This window comes from Rhinopithecus bieti, unplaced genomic scaffold (assembly GCF_001698545.2).
Source record: "Rhinopithecus bieti isolate Rb0 unplaced genomic scaffold, ASM169854v2 scaffold_3043, whole genome shotgun sequence".
NCBI lineage: Eukaryota > Metazoa > Chordata > Mammalia > Primates > Cercopithecidae > Rhinopithecus > Rhinopithecus bieti.
The window spans coordinates 2,840,489-2,865,274 of NW_016804580.1; the positions used below are offsets into that span (position 1 = coordinate 2,840,489).

A 24,786-nucleotide genomic window follows, 5' to 3' on the forward strand; every position below is an offset into this window, starting at 1 on the left:
AAAAATACAAAAAACTAGCCGGGCGAGGTGGCAGGCGCCTGTAGTCCCAGCTACCCGGGAGGCTGAGGCAGGAGAATGGCGTAAACCCGGGAGGCAGAGCTTGCAGTGAGCTGAGATCTGGCCACTGCACTCCAGCCTGGGCGAGAGTAAGACTCCATCTCAAAAAAAAAAAAAAAAAAAAAAAGCCAAAATTTTAAGAATGCATTGTGGGCTGGGTGCAGTGGCTCATGCCTGTAATCCCAGCACTTTGGGAAGTTGAGGCAGGCAGATCACTTGAAGCCAGGAGTTTGAAACCAGCCTGACCAACATGGTGAAACCCTGTCTCTACTAAAAATACAAAAATTATTCGGGCGTGGTGGTGTGTGCCTGTAATTCCCACTACTTGGGAGGCTGAGGCATGAGAATCACTGGAACTTGGGAGGCGGAGGTTGCAGTAAGGCCAATATTGGGCCACAGTGCACTCCAGCCAGAGCGACAGAGCAAGACAGAAAGAAAGAGAGAAAGAGAGAAAGACAGAAAGAGAGAAAGAGAGAAAGAAAGAGAGAAAGAAAGAAAGAAAGAAAGAAAGAAAGAAAGAAAGCAAGCAAGCAAGCAAGCAAGCAAGCAAGCCAGCCTTGTGACATTCATATATTTTAAAACATACTATGAAATGAAATTGCAAATACAGTGAGAATGACTCTTCTATGTATTTTCTTGCTTTTTTTCCCCTTTCTTTTACACTGCCCTTGTATGCCATATGCAGCAATGGCATAGCCTACAGTGCAGAAAATTTGTAAATATTCCTCAAATACCACTAGGTTTAGTGATAGACACTTTCAATTAATACCTTGACGAGCAGGAAAACCATTTAAAGTGATCTGAGCTCGAAAAGTGGTCAACAATTAGAATAAGGTTCAAACATATTACACAGTAAAAGAGAAACCAGCTGAAGGCTACTTTTATAAAACTACAAGCCTGGAGGCTGCAGTCATAAAAGATTTCTTTACCTACTAAACAAATAACAAAAGCAGCAACTAAATTTAGGATTCATTTTGGCTCAAAATTTTTTTTTTCTTTTGAGATGGAGTCTCACTCTGTTGCAAGGCTGGAGTGCAGTGGCACAATCTTGGCTCACTGCAACCTCTGCCTCCCAGGTTCAAGCGATTCTGCTGCCTCAGCCTCCCAAGTAGCTGGGACTACAGGCACATGCCACCATGCCCAGCTACTTTTTTTTTTGTATTTTTAATACAGACGGGGTTTCACATGTTGTTGACCAGGATGGTCTCGATTTCTTAACCTCGTAATCCAATTCTGGCTCAAATATTTCTATTCCGGTTGTTTGTGGCTGCATTGCTGCCCCACTGTGGCTGACTGCCTACATAGCCTCAATTCTTCAACTTTGAATGTACATTCCTCCTTCACTAGATAAGCCTGCAATACCCAATATGCTGCCACTCTGATCGGATTCAGCCATGTGATTTGTTTTGGCCAATAAACAGGATGACAGTAAATGTGATGTAAACAGATATTTTTTAATACCATGAAAAGCACTTGAAGAGCTGGACTTGCTCTGTTTTGCTCTCTGCCATCACCAGCCCCCAACTATTGCCCTCTGCTTGGCTAGTCTGCTGGTCCTAGCCAGAGGAGAACCTACACATTGGCCAGAGGCAGGGCATCCTTGTCGTCTCAGCTGAGGTCACTTTAGATGAGCCAACAACCATCCAAGCCCAGGTGAACGTGCCCAGCCGAGATCATCAAAAACATCTAATTCACCTGCAGCTGACCAGTCCATACGTGAGCCCAGCAGCGATCAGCTGAAACCCACAGACTCCTGAGCCCCCAAAATGTTTAGTTTTATGCCGCCACACATCATAAAACCAACAGAAAACCGATACACTTATAATATCCAGACTCCCTTTGGAAAGACTTTTTTACTAAGAGGGAATCAAATCTCTATGAATAATTACCTTTAAGCAAATACAATAAATATGCCATAATTTAATGGAGAATTAACACTTTCTCAATTCCTATCATGATCAATCTTTAATCTTCCATATAAACTGAAAAACGATTTCCATTAAACATTGCAACTTCACAAAATCAACTCTTCTTATTTCAGGTGCTTTATTTTAGGCCCTAGTGGTATTTAATGCATTTCTCCTTCAAGAGTTTTTGTTACCACCTTAAATTCTTTTCAGGCAAAAAACAGTATAAATAAGCAGACAGGCATATCCTCTCTAATGAGTATTACATTCCTCAAAATTTAAACAACAAATATCCTTTTCTCTTTTTTGATTCTCATTCTCAGTATTTAAAAAATATCCTTTTCTATTAGAGATATTTCTTAGACCAAAATGATAACTTTAAATAGCAAATATTCTATATGTATGTGTATGTTTCCGTATTATAGAACTATGTTTATATATCTTAACATACACATATTTCACACTTTGATAATGTACTGTGAAATTAGATTTTAATGGCAGAATATATATTAATAGTTTAAACAAGTACTAAATCTTATAAGAATATGAAATAATCTCTAAATGTATTAAATTTAATTTTATAACAGAAGTCTATAATCATATTAGGAAATTGTAAAATTCAAGAAGGTCTTGAGACAGACTTCATAAATGATCATTGTCTACTGAGCTTAGTATGTAGTGACTGACATAACTGAATAGTTTTCATTTTGGCTGAATCTGAACTAAATGAGACAGTGAATGCTCTATGTTTCAGAAATTACACACTGTGAAATATACACTACTTTGAGAGTGGTTTTGCTGTGAAGATGGTCTCACCTGATCATGCATTAGTGCTGCAATGTGTGTTGTTTTCCCTCCAGGTGCTGCACACAAGTCTAGAATCTTCTCTCCAGGTTGAGGATTTAGTACATGAGTTACTAAGGCAGATGGCAAATTCTACAAGGAAAAAAATGTAATTGATTATCAATAATCCTAAAGCATTTCTGAGAACCAGAGAATATAAAGAACCTTTTGTGGGTAATCCACTACAGCATCCTCACGTCTGCCAAGAGGATGGTTTTCATAAACATACTCAGGTTAGGAAATTCACAATTTCCTAGAATATCCTATGATCTCCCAGGACTTACACACAAACCACCTGCACAAAAACATACATGACACACTTTTCACTCAACTCAGGGTTTCTGCCTTATCAGTATTTTGGGTACCAGCAAAAATAAATAAATAAATAACCCACATTATTTCCTTTTCTGAATCCCAATGGTTCTCACTATTCTGGAAGCCAGAGACCTCTAAAATTACACGACCCCTCTGGATCTTTTTCCCAAAAAACGTACAAAATTTTGGTCTCAGTGGTCACTACTCAACATTTTAGTACAAAAGCATGCCATTTTCATATTGGCATACCATCTGAGAGTACTTCAATCTCAGCACTGTTCACTTTAATAATTTAAACTCCACTTGGGAACACATAAATATTAAATAACTGGTTTCTTCCAGTTAACCAAGAATATAACTTTGCCATTTTGGCCACCTTGTCATCTAACTCTCATTTAAGACGCCTTGTTTTATGCTGCTAAATCATCCAAAAGGCATGTTTGGGTCCCTGCCTCCACCACATTTCAATAGGAAATGAATTAAAATGCAACAAACAAACAAACAACAACAACAAAAAAAAAACCCCAAACCTGGCTGTTTCTGACTGGCACCTAAAAATATATTATGAGATTATACGACCAGAACATACCTCATCTATAGCAGTAAGTCATATTAAATCATTAGTTATTAGTATTAATTATATAAGGACTACTTACTATAGAATGACAGCCTTGAATAAAACAGATGGAATAGTATCATAAAATAACTCATTTCTAAAATTACTTGGTAAGAAAAACAGAGTCTAATAAGCATGGAGTTATTTATTTGGTTATTTTGGAGACAGAGTCTCATTATTTTGCTTAGGCTGGGCTCAAATTTGGGATCCTCCCAACTGTGCCTCTTAAAGCTTAAAGGTTTCAATTCATTCTTAACAAAAGACTGAACAATACATCCATGAGTACATCCTCAAGAACTGTGAGATGGCCAGGCGTGGTGGCTCATGCCTGTAATCCCAGCAGTTTGGGAGGCCAAAGCAGGCGGATCACCTGAGGTCGGGAGCTCGAGACCAGCCTGACCAACATGGAGAAACCCTGTCTCTACTAAAAATACAAAATTAGCTGGATGTGGTGGCACATGCCTGTAATCCCAGCTATTCAGAAGGCTGAGGCAAGAGAACCACTTGAACCCAAAAGGCAGAGGTTGCAGTGAGTGGAGATCGCGCCATTGCACTCCAGCCTGGGCAACAGGAGCAAAACTCCATCTAAAAATATATAAATAAATACAAATAAACTGTGAGATGGCTGCAACATTCTCAAGGGAATCTAAGATCACCACTCTGAAACAAACTCAGTGGTGACAAAGGAGTTTCAAAACAAGCAAATTTCTTCCTCTGAATATATGAAGCATTAAAATCTATGCAAACAATTTAGGCACCCAAAGAGCTAAACACTAAAAATAGCTTAACTTACCATAGTTTATCCAGCAAGTTCTACTTATTCATTGCTATTTTTGAGACAGGGTCTGGCTCTGTTACCCAGGTTGCAGTGCAGTGGCACAATCATGGCTCACCGAAGTCTCAACCTCCTGGGCTCAATCAATCCTTCCACCTCAGTCTCCCAAATAGCTGGGACTACAGGCACACATCACCTCACTCAGCTAATTCTTTGTATTTTTTTGTAGAGACAGGGTTTCCCCATGTTGCCCAGGATGGTCCTGGGCTCAGGTGAGCTGCCCACCTAGGCCTCCCAAAGTGTTGGGATTACAGGTGTGAGTCAGTACACCTGGCAGCAAGTTTTATGTATTACAAAAAGTTAAATTGAACTCAAAGGTGAAAACACTAATACACATTTAAAGCAGCTAAAGATTTGGCGATTCTTTATCTAGAGACAGCTGGCTATGCTTCACTCCTAAAAATGATAACATTAATTAACTGGCCAAAGATTATGTAAGTTTCCATTCAAACGTAAGAAATATATTACGAACTTTCTGATTTGTAGTAAGTGAAAAAATATGAAACCGCCCATGTGATGAGGCTTAAATATTCAAATAGCAGGTTTATTGTTAATTTTTGGAGATAGGGTCTTGCTCTGTCACACAGGCTGGAGTGCAGTGGTGCAATCAAAGCTCACTGCCACCTTGAACTCTTGGGCTCAAGAAATCCTCCCATGTCAGTCTCCAGAGTAGCTAGGACTACAGGTATGTGCCACCACACCTGGCTAATTTTTTAAATTTTTTGTAGAGATGGGGTAGCACTATATCACTTCTTGGACTTCTGGCTAAGATCAACTGTGGAGATGGGGTGCAGTATGTTGCCTAGGCTAGTCTCAAACTTCTGGGCTCAAGTTATCCTCCTGCCTTGGCCTCCCAAAGTGCTGGGATTATAGGTGTGAGCCACTGTGCCAGGTGACAGAGTTTTCTTAAAATAATTTATAAGCTTCCTCTATAATATTCCTTTACACTGGTTATGCAATATAATCACCTGGTAAGCTTAGGAAGAAAAGTATGGGCCTTATCTAGTAAAATCAAGTCAGAATTTCTAATAGTGGAGCATCAGTGGTTTTAAAATCACCCTAAGTGATTCTAGTGTGCATGGAGCCATGCACCACTGCTGGACTGCACTGATTACCACTTAGCTGCACATTAGAATCACCTATGAAAGCTTTCAAACATCTGACCCAGGCTCTAACCCAGAAAAAGGAAGGTCACCACAGGCGGTAGGGCCAGGCAGGAGCATTTATTTAATGCTCCCTAGACTGTCCAATCTCTTTAAATTGTTTACAAGAAATGAGGCAATTAAAAAATTAAGTTTCAGGCACCATTTTTTTCTTCCAGTGAACCAAGAATATAACTTTGAAAACAGTTGCTGTATTTAACTGTTAACCCTTTATTAGACAATTAGTTCAACTGAAGGGCATCTAATTCTGTGGATTGTGTTTAAGCAAATTAAAAGTTTCCTTTTGATTTTGAAAACCAAATGATATAGTACAGTTGTAATTTTAATGATTGTGTACAACACTTCCATTAACTTTACAAAATATCTTTGGGTACTTTGAGATGCTAAAATTAAAAATAATCCCTTATCACTAGCCCCTCACCATATGCTCCGCACACCACTAAAAAGCCCCCACTACAATGTGAAGCTTTTGCATTGGCCGTTGGAAGCCACAGAGGGTATAGGCTTGGGGATAACAGTTTTCCAGGAAAAGGCAAGAGGCATCAAAAACCAAACCAAAACGAAAAAAACCCCACAAATTTCCCAAATATTTTTCCAAGAGAAAGTATGTAATTATTTCCTCCTGTCCTGTAAAATAACTTCAGTAATCACATTGCCTGTAATCCCAGCACTTTCAGAGGCCTAGGTTGGAGGACCGCTTCAGGCCAGGGGTTCCAGACCAGCCTGGGCAACATAGTGAGACCTCATCTCTATAAAAACATTAAAAAATTGGCTTCGCATAGTGCGGCATGCCTATAGTACCAGATCCCTGGGAGGCTGAGGCAGGAAGATCACTTGAGCCTGGAAGGTCAAGGCTGCCACGAGCCATAATCCTACCACCACATTCAGCCTGGGAGACAAAGTGAGACCCTGCCTCAATAAAACAAAAAAAGAAAAAAGACTACTACCTGGCCGGTGCAATGGCTCATGCCTGTAATCCCAACACTTTGGGAGGCTGAGGTGGGTGGATCCCCTGAGGTCAGGAGTTCGAGACCAGACTGGCCAATATGGTGAAACCCTATCTCTACTAAAAATACAAAAATTAGATGGGTGTGGTGGTGTGCACCTATAATCCCAGCTACTCAGGAGGCTAAGGCATGAGAATCTCAAACCCGGGAGGCGGAGGTGGTAGTGAGTGGAGATCATGCCATTGTACTCCGGCATAACTGAAAGAGCAAGAGTCCGTCTCAAAAAAATAAAAAGAAAAAAAGAAAAAAGAAAAAAAGACAAAAGACTAGTAGCTGCCAAACTCTTGTGCCTAGTAGATAGATTTCTTCAAGGTGTAACTACTTTGGCCACTCACCTTATGAACTACCTCATCTTCTCAAGTTAACCAGTTACTGAATGTCATTCAAGAAACCATATCAGTTTTCTTAACTTATAAACCAGTGCAGGCTTGAGATAATATATATTCAAAGTGCCTAGCACAAACCCAACTTTAAATCAAAGCTGGCATAGATTACTGAGGAAGAATAAAAAATGTTACCTTGCATGAAGATGCAGCTTATGATTTGGGTATCTTTTTCCCTGTATTTTAAAAGATATTTTGAGGCCGGGCGCGGTGGCTCAAGCCTGTAATCCCAGCACTTTGGGAGGCCGAGACGGGCGGATCACGAGGTCAGGAGATCGAGACCATCCTGGCTAACACTGTGAAACCCCGTCTCTACTAAAAAATACAAAAAACTAGCCGGGCGACGTGGCGGGCGCCTGTAGTCCCAGCTACTCGGGAGGCTGAGGCAGGAGAATGGCGTAAGCCCGGGAGGCGGAGCTTGCAGTGAGCTGAGATCCGGCCACTGCACTCCAGCCTGGGCGACAGAGTGAGACTCCATCTCAAAAAAAAAAAAAAAGATATTTTGAAACATGCCAAGAAAAACAGAATTTTAAGTTCAAAATGAAACTACGTCACAGATTCCTCTGTGGACCCAGATTTCAAATGGCAGAACTGCAGGAAAGCAGCAAACCAGAATAACACCTGGATTTCAATTGGAACCCTTTGTTCCAAGGAACCAATTGTTTCAGTGTATGTTCATCTCCCTTTACCCTCAGAGCTCCTTACGGAGATGTGGCAGGAGTAATTTTCTTCTCTAGTGAGAAAAACCAAGTGGCTGGGCTCAGACATAACAGTTACGAGCAGAGCTAGGAGCAGGAAACAGGTCACTAGAGCTGAAGTTCCCTGTATTACTGCTGGATGAGTTTTGGGGGTTGAGGTAAAGACTTTATTCTCCAAACCACCTGGACTAGCAGCCCTCATTTTATTTATAAAAGGAAATAAAGCCGGGTGGGGTGGCTCATGCCTGTAATCACAGGACTGTGGGAGGCTGAGGCTGCCAGATCACAAGGTCAGGAGTTCAAGGCCAGTCTGGCCAACATGGTGAAACCCCGTCTCTACTAAACATACAAAAATTAGCTGGGTGTGGTGGCAGGCGCCTGTAATCCCAGCTTGGGAAGCTGAGGCAGAATTGCTTGAACCCAGGAGGCAGAGACTGCAGTGAGCCGAGATGGTGCCACTGCACTCCAGCCTGGGTGACAGACCAAGACTCCATTCCCTCCACCAAAAAAAAGGAAACAAATACATCAAGATGCTGGGGGAGAACGGCATTGTGAGGCAGGTAATTGCTCCTTCCCGGCAATGGTGGGGTATTTTGTTTTGCTTTCTTTTGTTCTGAGATGGAGTCTTGCTCTGTCACCCAGGCTGGAGCATAGTGGCGCAATCTCGGTTCACTGCAACCTCTGCCTCCCGGGTTCAAGTGATTTTTCTCCCTCAGCCTCCCAAGTATCTGGGATTACATGTACACGCCACTACACCTGGCTAATTTTTGTATTTTTAGTAGAGACGGGGTTTCACCATGTTGGCCAGGCTGGTCTCAAACTCCTGACCTCATGTGATCCACCTGTCTTGGCCTCCCAAAGTGCTGAGATTACAAGTGTGAGTTACCATGCTGAATCTATGGTAGGTTTTGCACACTCACAGGGCAGCCGGGCAGCCCTTGGTGCAGTCCAGTCTCTTCCCTACTCCCAGAAAAATCTATTTTTTGCTATTGGGTCTTTTCAGAGTCTGAGTGGGTTGGAGGGTGTATCAGTGAGGGATACATTTGTCTCTGCATTTTTTTCAAACCCCAGTTACTCTTGCATAGTATTGCATCTCAAGAAGGAAGTAGCTACAAGTGGTAAGTCAAAGTTATTTATGAGGCTTATCAAGTTAATATCAGACTAATCAACACTTACTGACCAAAGTATACAACCTCTACATAAGTCCTAGCCTATTAATTCTTTTAAAATTCAGAATTAGGTCGGGAGCAGTGGCTCACACCTTTGGGAAGCCGAGGCAAGCAGATCGCTTGAGGCCAGGAATTCGAGACCAGTCTGGCCAACATGGCAAAACCCATCTCTACTAAAAATATGAAAATTAGCCAGGTGTGGTTGACTGTAATCCAGCTTCTTGGAGGGCTGGGGCATGAGAATTGGTTGAACCTGGGAGGCGGAGGTTGCAGTGAGTTGAGATCACACCACTCTGTCTCAAAAAAATAAGTAAAAGACAGAATCAAAACAGTAGACAGATGGTTTATTCATTTACTCCACAAAATGTAATGAGTGCCTACTACATATCAGACATTGGTCTATGCACTGGAGTTAAGAAAGTAAATAAGATCTCTCTGCTCAATGGAATTTACATATATTGGTGGAGGTGCAAGAACAGCACTCCTGACCTGTGTGCATGCCCTTTTTATTATAACAACAGTACAATGAAATCCTTCTTTTATATTTAATAAGCTGAAAGTGAGTTGCTGCCAGAAGCAACAGCTGAGCACTAACTACACACAACTTAAAAGCATCAGACTGCTGGGCGTGGTGGCTCACATCTGTAATCCCAGCACTTTGGGAGATTAAGGCAGGCAGATCACAAAGTCAAGAGATCGAGACCATCTTGGCCAACATGATGAAATCTCATCTCTGCTAAAAATACAAAAATTAGCTGGGCGTGGTGGCGCATGCCTGTAGTCTCAGCTACTCGGGAGGCTGAGGCAGGAGAATCACCTGAACCCGGGAGGCAGAGGTTGCAGTGAGCCGAGATAGCACCACTGCATTCCAGCCTGGGTGACAGAGTGAGCCTCCGTCTCCAAAAAAAAAAAAAAAAAAAGCATCAGACTTGTCAAAATCATCATTTACATGTGACAGATGACAGGTGAGACAGACAGTGAGATAGAGAAGAAATCTTATGATCCCAAAATTATTCTACCTACATGTTTATACTTCTTCAAGGATCTAAGCAAGTTTCCACAATACACATTTATTTAAATTATGCAAAAAATCAAGCAGCATAATAGGAAGACGTAAAATGTGAAGGGATGCTCCTCAGTTTTCGAGACTGAAGCTTCTGAGATCTTCCCACTGCTTTGTTACTCAAAGTGTGGCCCACAAATCAGGGAAACCCAAATTTCCTGGGAGCCTGTTAGAAATACAGAATCTTAGAACCCACTCCAGACTTACGAATCAGAATCTGCATTTTAACAAATCCCACAGGATTTTTATTATATTTGCACGTTAAAGTATAGGAAGGCCAGGCATGGTGACTCATACCTGTAATCCTAGCACGTTGGAAGGTTGAGGCAGGTGGATCTCCTGAGGTCAGGAGTTCGAGACCAGCCTGGCATACATATAGTGAAATCCCATCTCTACTAAAAATACAAAAATTAACTGGGCGTAGTGACGCATGTCTGTAGTCCCAGCTACTTGGGAAGCTGAGGCAGGAGAATTGCTTAAACCCGGGAGGGGGAGGTTGCAGGGAGCCGAGATCGTGACACTTCACTCCAGCCTGGCAGCCTGGGTGACAACAGCCAAGACTCTTTTTTTTTTTTTTTTTTTTTTTTTTTTTTTTTTTTGAGACGGAACGTCCGCTCTGTTCACCTAGGCTGAAGTGCAGTGGCTCGATCTCGGCTCACTGCAAGCTCCGCCTCCCAGGTTCACGCCATTCTCCTGCCTCAGCCTCCCAAGTAGCTGGGACTACAGGCACCCACCACCACGCCTGGCTAATTTTTTTGTATTTTTAGTAGAGACGGCGTTTCATGTGTTAGCCAGGATGGTCTCCATCTCCCGACCTCGTGATCTGCCCACCTCGGCCTCCCAAAGTGCTGGGATTACAGGCATGAGCCACCGCACCCGGCAGAGACTCTGTCTCTTAAAAAAAAAAAGTGTAGGAAGATTGTTTTATACTATGTGGATTAAAATTAATTTGGGAATGGGTTCCTACAGGCCAAATCTGGGATAATTTCAGCACCAAAATAATTAAATACAGTAATGAACTATAAACAATGGAAAAAATAGGAATTTGTGAGTGTACACTGTTAATAAATAAGTAAATGCAAAGGGAAGAAGGGAGGCCTCTTATATTAAAGTGCCCATTCCCGAGTGACAAAGTTGGAAAATCATTGTTCTGTAACAGTAACAACTAGCTTGGGCAAAAATCATCAATGGATGCAAAATCGAGGGGGAAATTTGAATAGGAACAGGATTTGAATGATTTCTTAAAGTGTCTCCCCAGACTGGTTATTAGTTACAAGGGGAGAAAACAAAATATACGTGTTGTGGCGAAATCAGCTGGCGTCTTGATAGGCTTTCAAAACAGACATCACCAGTAAGGGACACATGGCTGTGGCTTGACTCCAGATGTGACACTCTGAGGCTTACATGTGAACCTTTGTTGCATACATGGAAAACATCTTACAGCATCAATAAGTAATGATAAGGCAGTGCAACAGTATGGAATATCGTACAATCTAAGGATTCTAGCAAGTTTTCTTATGACAGGGATCTAATAAAAAGATACTTTTGGCCTACAGCAATAATGGAAGCACCTGAGAGAAAAACATCTTTCTCCAAAATGGAACAATTCTATTAAACAACTTATGACAAAACGGAAAGAATATATATAAGAAATAAAAGTTGACTGAATAAGTGAGAATGTTGGATCAGAGATGAACATGATGGGGGGAAAAAAGAAATTACAGAAGGCCTCAAAGTGCTCAGTGCAGTGCCTGACGCATAATAAATATTTTCAAATTATTGGTCATTATGTTAGAAAAAAAACTGAAGTGGACACTTCTTTGTATGATGGTTCCCAAATCTGGGTCTATATCACAATACTCTTAAAAGTGTGAAATACACAAACAGCAGATTCCTGTAGGCCTACTCAAAATTTCTGGGGGGTTATCATGTACCCCCTGATATGATAAGGACACTTCATCTCTGTGGTATTCTTCTCAAAAATGCAACAACCCCAGCCTAGACGAATCCAAAATGAGGGACTTTCAACAAAACACCTCAGTCTCAAAACTGTCAAGGTCTTAAAAACAAGGCAAGACTGGGCAACTATCGCAGGCCAGAAGAGACATCATGATTAAATGCAGTGTGGGATCCTGGATTGGATCCTGAACATAAATAGGACATTATGAGAAAAACTGGTGAAATCTGAATTCACTTGGAGTTTATGGTAATGTGGTATTCACAGCATTTGGAGTTATCGCCCACAACATTCATAACATAGTAACACACCAGTGTTGGTTTCTAAGTTTTATCAAATGTACCATGGTAGTATATTACCCTTAAGAGAAACTGGGTGAAGGGTATATAGAAATGACTATCTTTGCAAATCTGTAATTCTAAAATTCTATTCTGTAATTCTGAAATTATTCTAACATAAAAACTTTTCAACCTTATGAGAGAAAGTAGGAAAAAAATCTTTATTAAAAAAAAAAAAAAATCCAGGAATAGACTCTAGGTACCTATAGCACAAGTTTTCCAAGTGATTTGATACATACAAATGTACTGCAGTCTTGGTGAATGGCATGATTACATTATAAAATTTATGAGATAATGAGGCTCCCTTTGTTGGCTGAGACCTGTGAAAGGCTTGGGCATCTTCCATATTAGATCTAAGTTAATCAATTCCTAAAAACAAAATGAAAACTGCTAATTATGGCTACCAGGAGCTTCTTAGCTATTAGAGAAGTAAAGCATGGATACTGACAAAAGCAAAACTAATTTTCAATTTGTTATTAAAGTATCAGCAACTATTGCAATGATTTAACACTATTGAAAAGTACTTCCATTTAGATGATGCCTCTCACATGATGTACTTTCAGAGACTGTCATTTAATTCACTTTATAGTCACTTGAATATTCAAGTATGTTTGTCTGAAAAGAAAGGCAACTTGTTGAAACATTCCAAATGCGTTTTGTATTACCATTATATGTAAATGTGAAACTTGTTCCATCTGTGAGAATCTTTACGTATGTAACCATTTAAGGATAATAATAAATTTTTAAAATTCCACATTCTTCTTAAACTTACTGTTCTGCACATTCTTTCAGAATTTTCCTTAGAGAAACGAGTATCACCTGGTTCTGGTCTGCACTGAATTAAGCTATTTAGATTTTATGGATAAGACCCAGTTAAGAATCTGGTAGTCCTGAACCAATTTGAAAAGGAAGATATAACACAAAAAGATCAACTAATACTAACTAAACACTGATCACAGAGTTTTTGGGAAATTGTCAAAGAAGCACTTGAGAAATTTAATGTAATATGTGAACTATTTAAAGCCCTCACCCCCGGAACTTGGAACTCAGTAAATCTAACTTAGGACCCAAGATCTGCATTTTCAAAAGGCCCTGCAGGTGATTCAGATGCAGATCTTCCACGGGTTACCTCTAGAGCACTGGCATGGGGCCAAGAATACAGGCTTGAAATCAGAAAGACCTGGATTCAAATTTGACTCGGCAAATTTCTACCTATGCAGCACACAGCAAACCACTCCTTTAATCACCAAAAAACTACTAATGCCTACCACGCACTTTAATTTTCTAAGCCTCTATTTCCTTCTCTGTGAAACTGATGGTTTGTAAGAAGTAAATGAAAAAATACATGTAAAACACTCAGCTCAGTACATGGACCACAAGAAGCACTCAGTCAGTGTTAGCTGCGATTACCATTAGTATCCCTTATAAGTTTCACTGGCCATCAGAAACTGGCCATCAAAATAGACTACATAAAATAAAACAGCTTTCACTAAAGAAATGACAAAAAGTTAAACTCTGCCCTCAGACACAAAAGTTTTATTCTGGAAGGAAATTCTTATGTCCCTTGCTATTAGGTGACAAAGAATATGGCTCTATGGTAGTCTGGACAGTATGAATCACAAAATGACTCACAATATTTCATAAAGTCATCATTAAACTGATTTTAAGGTGAAAGAGTGCTGCTACAGATAGCAAAAAAAAAAATAAAAAGAAAATTTGCACTATACTAGATTTCTTTTTATAAAGTCAAAACTAAATAATGACCAGGCACAGTGGCTCATGCCTGTAATCCCAGAACTTCGGAAGGCCAAATTGAGATGACCACTTGAGCCCAGGAATTCAAAACCAGCCTGGACAATATGGCAAAACCCCATTTCTACTAAAAATACAAAAAATTAGCTAGCTGTGGTGGTGCATGCTGTAGTCCCAGCTACCCAGGAGGCTGAGGTGGGAGGATCACCTGAGCCTGGGAGGTTGAGGCTGCAGTGAGCCAAGATCATGCCACTGCACTCCAACCCGGGTGACAGAGTAAGATTCTGTCTCAAAACAAAAAAACAAAACAAAACAAAAGCAAAAAAACAACAACAAAAAAAACCCACACACACTTTAAACTATGAGATTAGCAGGTACTGTCAAACCACACAGAAAACTAACATTGCATTAAACATTACTAACTTGAAGGAGTGCAGGTACCACTAGCAATGACTCAGGGCTACGTTGCCAAATGAAAACAAGTGTTTGAAATGAATTATATAATAACCATGAAAAAACTCCACTGAAACTAAAATTAGCAAACAAAAATCCCCAAAATGATTCATAAACAATTATATATAATCTTGTATAATTATATAAGATTATATATTCTAATGTGTTAGAACATCACCAATGTGCAATTAGATAATAAACATCTGTTCTTCTGTTTGTTCACACCAGAAATAATCTCTGAATTCATAAAATGTCTGTTGGCTAAATACTGGGCAAAGGCCAGGTATGGTGGCTCACACCTACAATTCCAACACTTTGGGAGGCCAAGGCAGGAGGATCACTTGAGGCCAGGAGTTTGAAACCAGCCTGGGCCACAAAGTGAGACCCCATCTCTACAAAAACATCAAACAAATCAGTGGGGCATAGTCGTGCACACGTGTGGTCCCAACTATTTGCGAGGCTAGGCAGGAAGATTGCTTGAGCCCAGGAGTTCGAGCTTACAGTGAGCTATGACTGTACCACTGTACTCCAGCCTAGACAACTGAGAGCCTGTCTCAAAATAATAATAATAATAATTACTGGACAGAGAAGGTGGGGCAGCACACAACATTTGGACTTAAGGTTTGAATTCAGATACCACCAATTACCAGTAGTGTGACATAGGACAAGAGCCCTAACAGATCTGGTCTTTCAGTTATCTTCATCTTATATTGTGAGTTATAACACAACCTAACCAATAGACTATTAACAAATCAAATGATTTACTAATGGAACACCAAACATGTATATCAAATGCATGCAATATTCAGGGATTAATATTTTGAGATGGAAAGCAGTAAATTTAATCAGTTATTAAATCACCTTTGGGCAAAGAAAGATAGAAAAAATAGTTTAAAATCAACAGAGAAAAGAAAAGAAGAAGAATGCTTGTAAAGTTTTTTCTTACTGCTTAACCAAAGGTAGGTCAGTGTATATAAGCAGACTCCAAAAAAAATTTTAAATTTTAAAAAATCCTAGATTTCAAATAATTCACTGATGTATGTTTCAATGTCACTAAATATGTTACCTTTATACATACTTACTTGTAAAAATAAGTAACGGGGCAGTACATTGTCAAATGAAGGGCTGAGATATACTGGTTCTGTCATTCTTATGCCCATGCCTCTGAAAAATAGGAAATCTAACATTAGTCGTATAAATTCCATGGTCTATACAAACTATGTTTCCAGAAACATTCTCAAATAGCCTGTCAAACATAAGATGCTCTGTCTTTTAAAGAACTCTTTTGGCCGGGTGCGGTGGCTCAAGCCTGTAATCCCAGCACTTTGGAAGGCAGAGGCGGGAGGATCACTTGAGGTCAGGAGTTCAAGACCAGCCCAACCAACATGCACAAACCCTGTTTCTACTAAAACTACAAAAAATTCGCCGAGCGTGGTGGTGGGTGCCTGTAATCCCAGCTACTTGGGAGGCTGAGACAGGAGAATCACGTGAACCTGGGAGGCAAAGGTTGCAGGGAGCCAAGATCGCACCATTGCACTCCAGCCTGGGCGACAAGAGTGAAACTCTGTCTCAAAAAAAATAAAAAAATAAAAAACTCTTTTATTCAACAACAAAATACATAAAGTAGTCCTGTTAATTGTTTTTGAATTTTACCTGCAGAATAGGAAGCCATCAAAACTAAAAGTAACATAAATTTTCATTTAAGCACAAATGAGTGTCTGCAGACATTTGAACAGACTAAAAAGCAAACACTACCTCATTCTTTACTACTTCCTGTCAGCTCTTTATAGAATAATTGCCCGGTACTGACACAATCCCAAGGATAACCTTTTCCACCTTTGTCCCATTTTAGAAGTGGCAGGGGAACTGATCAGAACAGGAAAGGCCAGGACTCAGAATGGCTTGGTGGAGAGTGACTCATCAAGACAAACATCACAATCTCAGAGATGTTGTCAGAGGCTATTGAAGCAGAGAAAGAACACCCAAATCCTGTCAGACAAAGCCAAGCCTGGCCTTGTGTGTCAAGCCAAACCAGAGAGAGCAAGCAAAAGGAGAAATTCAAAGAGTGTTCCGGGGATTAGGGCGGCACAGAAAAAAGTACAGTCTAATTAAAAGGGAAGTATAAAAATCAGGATTTAGGCCGACACAGTGGCTCATGCCTGTAATCCCAGCACTTTGAGAGACTGGCACAGGAGGATCACTTGAGGTCAGAAGTTTGACACCAGCCTGGGCAACATCTCTACACAAAATTTAAAAAATGACCAAGGCATGGCGGAGTGTACCTGTAGTCCCGGTACTTGGGAGACTGAAGCGGAGGGATCCGTTGAACCCAGGAGTTGGAGGCTGCCGTTAGTTATGATTCTGCCACTGCACTGCAGCCTGGGCGACAGAGCACCCAAATAAATACAATTTTTATAAAATGGTTTTTAAAAATCATGACTTAAACCTGGTTTAAGGGTACAATCAAAGGAGAGGCCCATTAGGATGAGCAAAGATAAAAGTCTTAGAAGCAGTATAGTAGACAAGTTCACAGCTAGCTTATGGAACAGCTTATGAGTTGATCCTGGCAGAGATGCATCTACACTGACGGTGTGTACTGTATCTAATGTTGGCAGGATATGTTTATGTTGGTCTTTACAGTAAAATAACGTCAGTAGATATCTGTGGACTATTACTGCAGTGGTATGATTATAAACTCCCCTTGGTTTTGTTGTTTGTTTGTTTGTTTATTTATTTATTTATTTATTTATTTATTTTTAGACACAAGGTCTCACTCTCTCACCCAGGCTGGAGCGCAGTGGCACAGTCATAGCTTGCTGCAGCCTCTAACTACTGGGTTCAAGTGATCCTCCCACCTTAGCCTCCCCAGTAGCTGGGACTACAGGCACACACCACCACGCCAGGTAAGTGTGTGTGTCTGTGTGCATGTGTGTGGACAAAGTCTCCCTATGTTGTGTGCATGTGTGTGTCTGTGTGTACAGAGTCTCACTATGTTGCCCAGACTGGCATCAAACTCCTAGCCTCAAGCAATCCTCCTGCCACAGCTTCCGGAGCTCCTGGGATAACGGGTATGAGCCACTATGCCTGGCTCCCTCAGTTCTAACAGCCTTTAGCATATAATAAATGCTGACTCCTTTTCCTCCTCTTCCCACCCCTTTACCACCTTACTCATTTGTTTACCACTTGAAATCCATGAATGTGCACTTTTAATCAGAGGTTAAAACTCAGTCACTGCTCCAGTCAGGAACAAATCAAACCACTGTATTCACTTCCAAGGCAAATGGTCCCTGCCCCGAGCAGAAAATATACAAACGAAGCTTCTGAAATGTCACTGATTCACATTTGAAAGCCAGTCCTGGCTGGGTGTGGTGTCTCCTCCCTGTAATCCTAGCACTTTGGGAGGCCAAAGTGGGAGGACTGCTTGAGACCAGAAGTTCAAGACCAGACTGGGTAACAGAGCAAGACCCCCATATCTACGAAAAAATAAAATATCAGCTGATCATGGTGTCATGTGCCTATAGAACTAGCTACTCGGAGGCTGAAGTAGGAGGATCACTTGAGCTCAGGAATTCAACGTTACAGTGAGCTTTGATCGCACCACTCCAGCCTTAGTGACAGAGCAAGATCCTGTCTCTAAAAGAAAAATCAAAGCAAGTCAGTCCTTTGTTGTGACATCTGGTACTCTTACCTTGATCAACACCCAGAATCTGCAACTATTATTGAATATCTTGAATTCCAGAGTCTGATCACTCCATAATTTAAATGACTTTCTGACTTGCAGGACTCTAGTCCTCTAAAAATACTGAAACTTGAAAATGTTCATGCCTGTCGTCCTACTCAGTTCCTAACTGCCACGTTAGGTTCTGGTGCTCTTCGACTATCTCCTTCTGAACATGCCTACCAGAACAAGTGAGTGCTATAAATTAATGAACTCAAAATAACATAATAAAGAATAATTTAAGCCAATTATTATTCAGGTATGAGACTGCATGTTTCTTTAAAAAGTATTTCTGTAGCCACATATCTCCATATAATAATGCAAAGTACAAGATTGCATATATTAATGCAATCTGTTAGTAAATTAACCTGCCTCCATGAATCTATGAATGATTCAACCTACCTGGAATTCAAGAAAGCAAAAGGCTCAAATTCACTAACTGAAAAACAATTGTACCATTAGTTGTGTTGGTTTAAAATTTTTTAAGGAACATAAATAAGAAACAAGGTGTACATGTAGCATTTCTATCATAGCAGCCTGCTTCTCACACAGGAAGAGACAAAACTTCCAAAAGTGTAACTGAATACATTGAGTTTAAACATTGATTTTTTTTTTCCTTTTTTGACATTCTGAAGTCTCGCTGTGTCACCCAGACTGGAGTGCAGTGGTACAGTCTCGGGCTCACTGCAACCTCCCGGGTTCAAGCAATTCTCCTGCCTCAGCCTCCTGAGTAGCTGAGATTACAGGCGCCTGCCACCACACCTAGCTTATTTTTGTATTTTTAGTAGAGACGGGGGTTTCACCGTGTTGGCCAGGCTGGTCTTGAACTCCTGACCTCAAGTGATCCCCCCACCTTGGCCTCTCAAAGTGCTGGAATTACAGAAGTGAGCCACCGCGCCCGGCCAAAAGTTGGCTGAAAGTTGTTTGCCTCCTAACTTCCACTAACAAAAAAATTATTCACAACATTGTTCAGAAAACGTTATTCAACACAGTAACTGGAACCACATCAAATAACCTAAGAGAATGAAGAGTATACCATTAACAATGAACTAATGGAGGCAGTCAAAATATCAATTACATATTACAGGTCCAAAGATAAACATAGCAGATATATGCATAATCTTTATATTCTTTAAGCCTTCTAAGGAGAATAAAATCTTTGTTCTTGGTCATTTGGAAAGTGCTGCTACCTAGATCTAGGGAATCCAACAGTCAACTTCTTCAGAAGAACGAATGAATTTCAACTACAAACCCAAACTGTTGCAACATGAACAACTGTTCTACCAATCAGGGATACTGTCCAATTGTAAATGGAGAAATTCACAGCTTTCAGCATGTCTATGTCAGCCATGAACTTTGGAGTAATGGAGCTGTCCACTGAACTCAAACAGCCTGAAAAAATTAAGTAAAATAAGATCCTGGACTTTCCACCAATTTATTTAGGGCCACTAACAATAAGAAATGATTTACAACAGACTGTATTTTAATTTAGTTTGAACAAGCCTAAACATGCATTTTTAACCACAAATGTGAGTGCTAGGTTTCTGGTAAAATTTATTTTAATTAAAAGTATGTTTAATTTATATTAAAATCAAACTTTTGACAAGTAAGAATGTTAAAAATGATCTGGATAGGATGGGCGCAGTGCCTCACGCCTGTAATCTCAGCACTTTGGGAGGTCGAGGTGAGCAGATCACGAGGTCAGGAGATCAAGACCATCCTGGCTAACATGGTGAAACCCCGTCTCTACTAAAAATACAAAAAATTAGCCGGGCGTGGTGGCAGGCACCTGTAGTCTCAGCTACTCGGGAGGCTGAGGCAGAAGAATGGTGTGAACCTGGGAGGCAGAGCTTGCAGTGAGCCGAGATCATGCCACTGTACTCCAGCCTAGATGACAGAGCAAGACTCCGTCTCAAAAAAAAAACAAAAAAATGATCTGGATAGATCATCGAATTCATTCTCCATCAAAATGAGCACTGTTTTTTAAAGATGAAAATATTTCAAAAAAAATAAAATTCAGAAGGACAAGTAAACTCATTTGACAATTAAAATGTAACTGGTTGCCTAATGAGGCTCTTTAATCTGATCAGTTACCCTTTTGATCAAAATCATGGAAATATGGGTTAAACAATTTTTTTCAGTTGGATTTTAGCAAAAAAAAAACCTCATATAATGCAACTAGATACATTTTACATTATTTGTAATTTTCATTGACCCACAAAAAGGATGCTGATTTCCCTAAAACACCTGATGACATACTTCAGTTCAGGTAATCCATTGAAGATTTCCTTGCGGCTTAGTTCAGAAATCCCATTTCCAAGAAATACTTTTGTTCCATCAAATTCTCTGGCTCCTTTCTTACATTTTCCTTTAATATCAGAGTATACAGAAATAACATCTCCAGCTTTCATAACTAGAGAAAGAAGAAAATCATATTACATTGAATTATACTTTGGCAGAAGAATTGTGAACATTCTTTGAGCTAGACTGGCGATCTCTAGAGGCATCAATAGTGGGCATGAAGCAGTTCAAACTGGCTCATTATCTCAATATAATCTTTAATAGAAAATCTGCCATTTACTTTAAAATATTCCCTAACAATAAAACTCACTGAAGAATCTTTTTCAGTGAAAACAAAGAAATAGAACAGCTTCAAAACATCCTGGCCTCAACTGGAAATCTGTAGCTGAGCCAAGTTATTTCCCCCAAGCCTTCAAAGATTTCTTATAAATCTTGACATCTCAGCTCAAACCTCAAAGTTCTAAGTTTCCTTCAAAAGGATGCTTCAAATATGCACCCTAAAATCTTTCAAAGAAATATTTCTAAATCCCATAACCCTGTTTGTATTTCTTTGCTATTTTGCTGTGACAGCACAATTAAGGCAGAGACTTTAATGATGAGCATATAAAGCCATTCATATAGATATACAGATACGTATGCACATATATATGTGTGTGTATACACTTACAATACCTTTTACGGTATACAGTGTACAGAGTTGCTTTATATGGCTGATTAAATCCAGTTTTTGTAGGCATTTCAATATCTTCTATAACAACTCCCAGTGGTATTTATGATGGGAAATTATATTCCACTTCCAAAAACCATTTTTAAAGCTAATCTATCATAAATTTATTTGGCCTATTACCTGACAACAGTAGTGAACAGCCTATTAGCTAGAGCTAAGAAAACTGTTAAAATAATGTAGATCAGATGTCAATACACTTTTCCTGTAAAGGGCAAATAAGTATTTTAGGCTTTGTAGCCACATAAGGTCTCTGTGGCATATTCTTCTTTATATATGTATCTTTTCACAGCATTTTAAAAATGAAAAAACCATTCTTAGCTTATGGACCACAGACAAACAGACATAGGCCAGATTTGGCCAGCAGGGAGTAGTTGGCCCAATTCTGATACAGATCAAATCATTCATTTCAAGGACACCATAACTGAGGCCCAGATACTGAATAACTTTTCTACAGATCAAAGCAAATGTTTCTTGATTTCAAGTCCAATAAGGTACCACTGAACCACAGTGACTAACTTACTAAGCATATGCAATACAGGTATGTCGCCAACTGTGTGAATACATTAAGAATACTAAGTTTCATCCCAATGTTCAGATTCCAGGTTCTGGATGTTCTCTCACTAATGATACGAAAGCTTTCTGAGGTTTCAAGGCAATGCAGTCAAGAAAACAAAACGGAAGTTCACTGATGTACTCTCTCTTCATCAGTAATGATCCACTAAAATAACCGTCATCAAATATATCCTTATTTGGAAGGAAAAAAAAAAACTGTCAGAAAACCTCATATGATGACTAGTTAGTTCTCATCGGATAAAACCCTAAATGCAAAGCTGGAAAAATATCTGACCAAGGTAAATTTGGAATACATCTTAGTGACAAATCAATAAATTTTCCATTTGAAAATGCACATAAATTTTAGAGAACCTTAAAGACAAATCTAAACATGATACTTACACTTTGATGCTGACACAATTCCTGGGGCATAGACATGGGCTCCTCTTAAAACTGCATTGCCACACTGGGCTCCAACAATGGCTTCACACTGCTGTTTTTTAATATTCTTCCTAGAAATGTAAGACACAAGAAGTTTAATAGTAAACATACCTCCAATGCCTACCAATTTTTCCCGTGTTCTATCTGAACGCGAATAGCCTCTTTAGTCTTGATTGTCCTGAATACATAAGAAAAAGCTGAAGAAAGAGGCATACATAAAGAGGAAACAGGAAAAAAACAGCAACACAGAGATGGGCACTTGAGAGGAAGGAAAAATCAAGAGGTCCATCTGGTGGAAGGCAATACAGTGGCACCAGAAATTGCTTAATCATTTAACAAGCATTACTGTTTCTCATAGCATTAGAAGAAAAATAGACTTTCTCTGTCTTCAAAGACCAAAATAGAAAAATACACAAGGAATTACAAAAACATTTCTAAAGTGGTAAATTGTTGCATGGTAAATTATGAATAATTTAAACAAGACAGGAAAAGAAGATAAGTATTTTTTCCTTCCTTTGCTGCCCCACCTTTTTGAGTCTTTTCCAATTTCTCATATTCTATTCATTTTTTAGACCACTAAAATCTGTATTACTTCTAACATTCAGGGTTCCAAAGATCAGGGACCGAATGTGATCAGCCCTAAATAAAAATCCTTAACACTGAGTCTCTAATAAGCTTCCTTGGATGGTTGTCACAACTCATTGCTAGGGGAATTAAGTGCATCCCATCTTCTATTCCATGATCGCCAAATCATCAAATCTTACTAATTTTTCAGCTTTATACGTACTCCTTCCTGGTCCCTCCCAAACATTCTCATTGCTCATTCTCTGCCTACTTCTTAGAGGCCCTCTCCACCGGCTTCCAAAACATGCGACCATCTCTGCTCACCTTGCATTCTATCCCTTGGCAATCTCATGCTTTCAATAATCACTCACAAAAACAATCCACAAATTCTAATGTTTAGTCTTTCTAGATTTTTTTTTTTTTTTTTTTTTGAGGCCAAGTCTTGCTCTGTCACCCAGGCTGGAGTGCAGTGGCGCAATATAGGCTTGCTGTAACTTCTGCCATCTGGATTCAAGCGATTCTCGTGCCTCAACCTCCTGAGTAACTGGGATTACAGGTGCCCGCCACCACACCTGGCTAACTTGTATTTTTAGTAGAGACAGGGTTTCACCATGTTGGCCAGGCTGGTCTCGAACTTTTGACCTCAGGTTATCCACCAGCCTCAACCTCCCAAAGTGCTGGGATTATAAGCATAAGCCACCACGCCTGGCCTAGACTCTTAGTTGATATTTCTAATTACCTGTGGACAGCTATATAGAGATGTCTCACAGTTACTTCAAACTCAGCAAGTCCTAAACAATGTTAGTTTTCCCTCATCCATTCTTCCCCTCCTTAGCAGGATCCCAAATCTTTTCATCCTGTTTCCAATCTTGAATGAGGCATCATTATCTGCCCAGATAACCAAACTAGATGCTTCAGTGTTACGGTCTGGATGTGTCCCCAATATTCATGTGCTGGAAACTTAATCCCTAGTGCAACCGTGTTGGAATGTGAGGCCTTTGGGAACAGTTTAGGTCATGAGGGCTCTGCCCTCATGAATGAATTAATGCTATAATAAAAAGGGCTTGCAACAGTGAGTTCGCTCTCTCTTGCCCTGGTGCCCTCTACCATGTACGGATGCAGCAAGAAAGCCCTCACCAGATGTAAGTGCCTCGATCTTGGACTTCCCATCCTCCAACACTATAAAAAATAAATGTCCGTTCTTTATAAATTACCCAGTCTCAGGTATTGTTATAGCAGCACAAAATAAACTAAGACACTCAGCATCATCTTAAAGCCCTCCTAAGCCTTGACATTGATTGATTTAGAAATCATGCTATCGTCTAGTTCTGATAGGTCTTGTGGGCCTATCTCCTGATGTCAGACACATATCTCTTTGTGATTACTGAAATGGCTTCCTGCCTTTTACTATTGGTTTCAGATTTTCTCTATGTCTTTGGTGTTCTGCAGTTTCACTCTGAAGTATGTAGATATAAATCTACTTTTACTTTTGGCTTCAAGCTCACGCTTATTAAATTTATCATCAACAATAGAAATTCAAAGTCATTACATTTGTGATTGTTGTCTTTCCCCCATTATTCCTGTTCTCTATACCTGAGACTCATTAAAAATATAAAGTGCTGGTCAGGTGTAGTGTAGTGGCTCACGCCTGTAATCCCAGCACTTTTGGAGGCAGAGGCAGGTGGATCACCTGAGGTTGGGAGTTCTAGACCAGCGTGACCAACATGGAGAAAACGTCTCTACTAAAAACACAAAATTAGCCAGGCATGGTGGTGCCTGCCTGTAATCCCAGCTACTTGGGAGGCTGAGGCAGGAGAATCACTTGAACTCAGGAGGCACAGGGTGCAGTGAGTCAAGATGGTGCCACTGTACTCCAGCCTGGGCAACAAGAACAAAACTCTGTCTCAAAAAAAAAAAAAAAAAAAAA

General features: G+C 40.0%; 1 protein-coding gene across 3 annotated transcripts in view; it reads right to left on the reverse strand.

The window, feature by feature from the left end:
* Positions 1-24,786, reverse strand: part of NSUN6 (NOP2/Sun RNA methyltransferase 6) — an 82,023-nt gene that overhangs the window by 32,004 nt on the left and 25,233 nt on the right. For all 3 annotated transcript variants that reach the window (XR_001884921.1, XM_017869220.1, XM_017869221.1), the window contains exons 4-7: positions 22,257-22,366; positions 20,534-20,687; positions 15,639-15,720; positions 2,781-2,900 (exon numbers count right to left, since the gene is read on the reverse strand). Coding sequence is in view for 2 of the 3 variants with exons in the window: in XM_017869220.1 (XP_017724709.1) it covers positions 2,781-2,900; positions 15,639-15,720; positions 20,534-20,687; positions 22,257-22,366 (466 nt within the window). In the remaining variant the exon portion in view is untranslated. The remainder of the gene's footprint in view (positions 1-2,780; positions 2,901-15,638; positions 15,721-20,533; positions 20,688-22,256; positions 22,367-24,786) is intronic.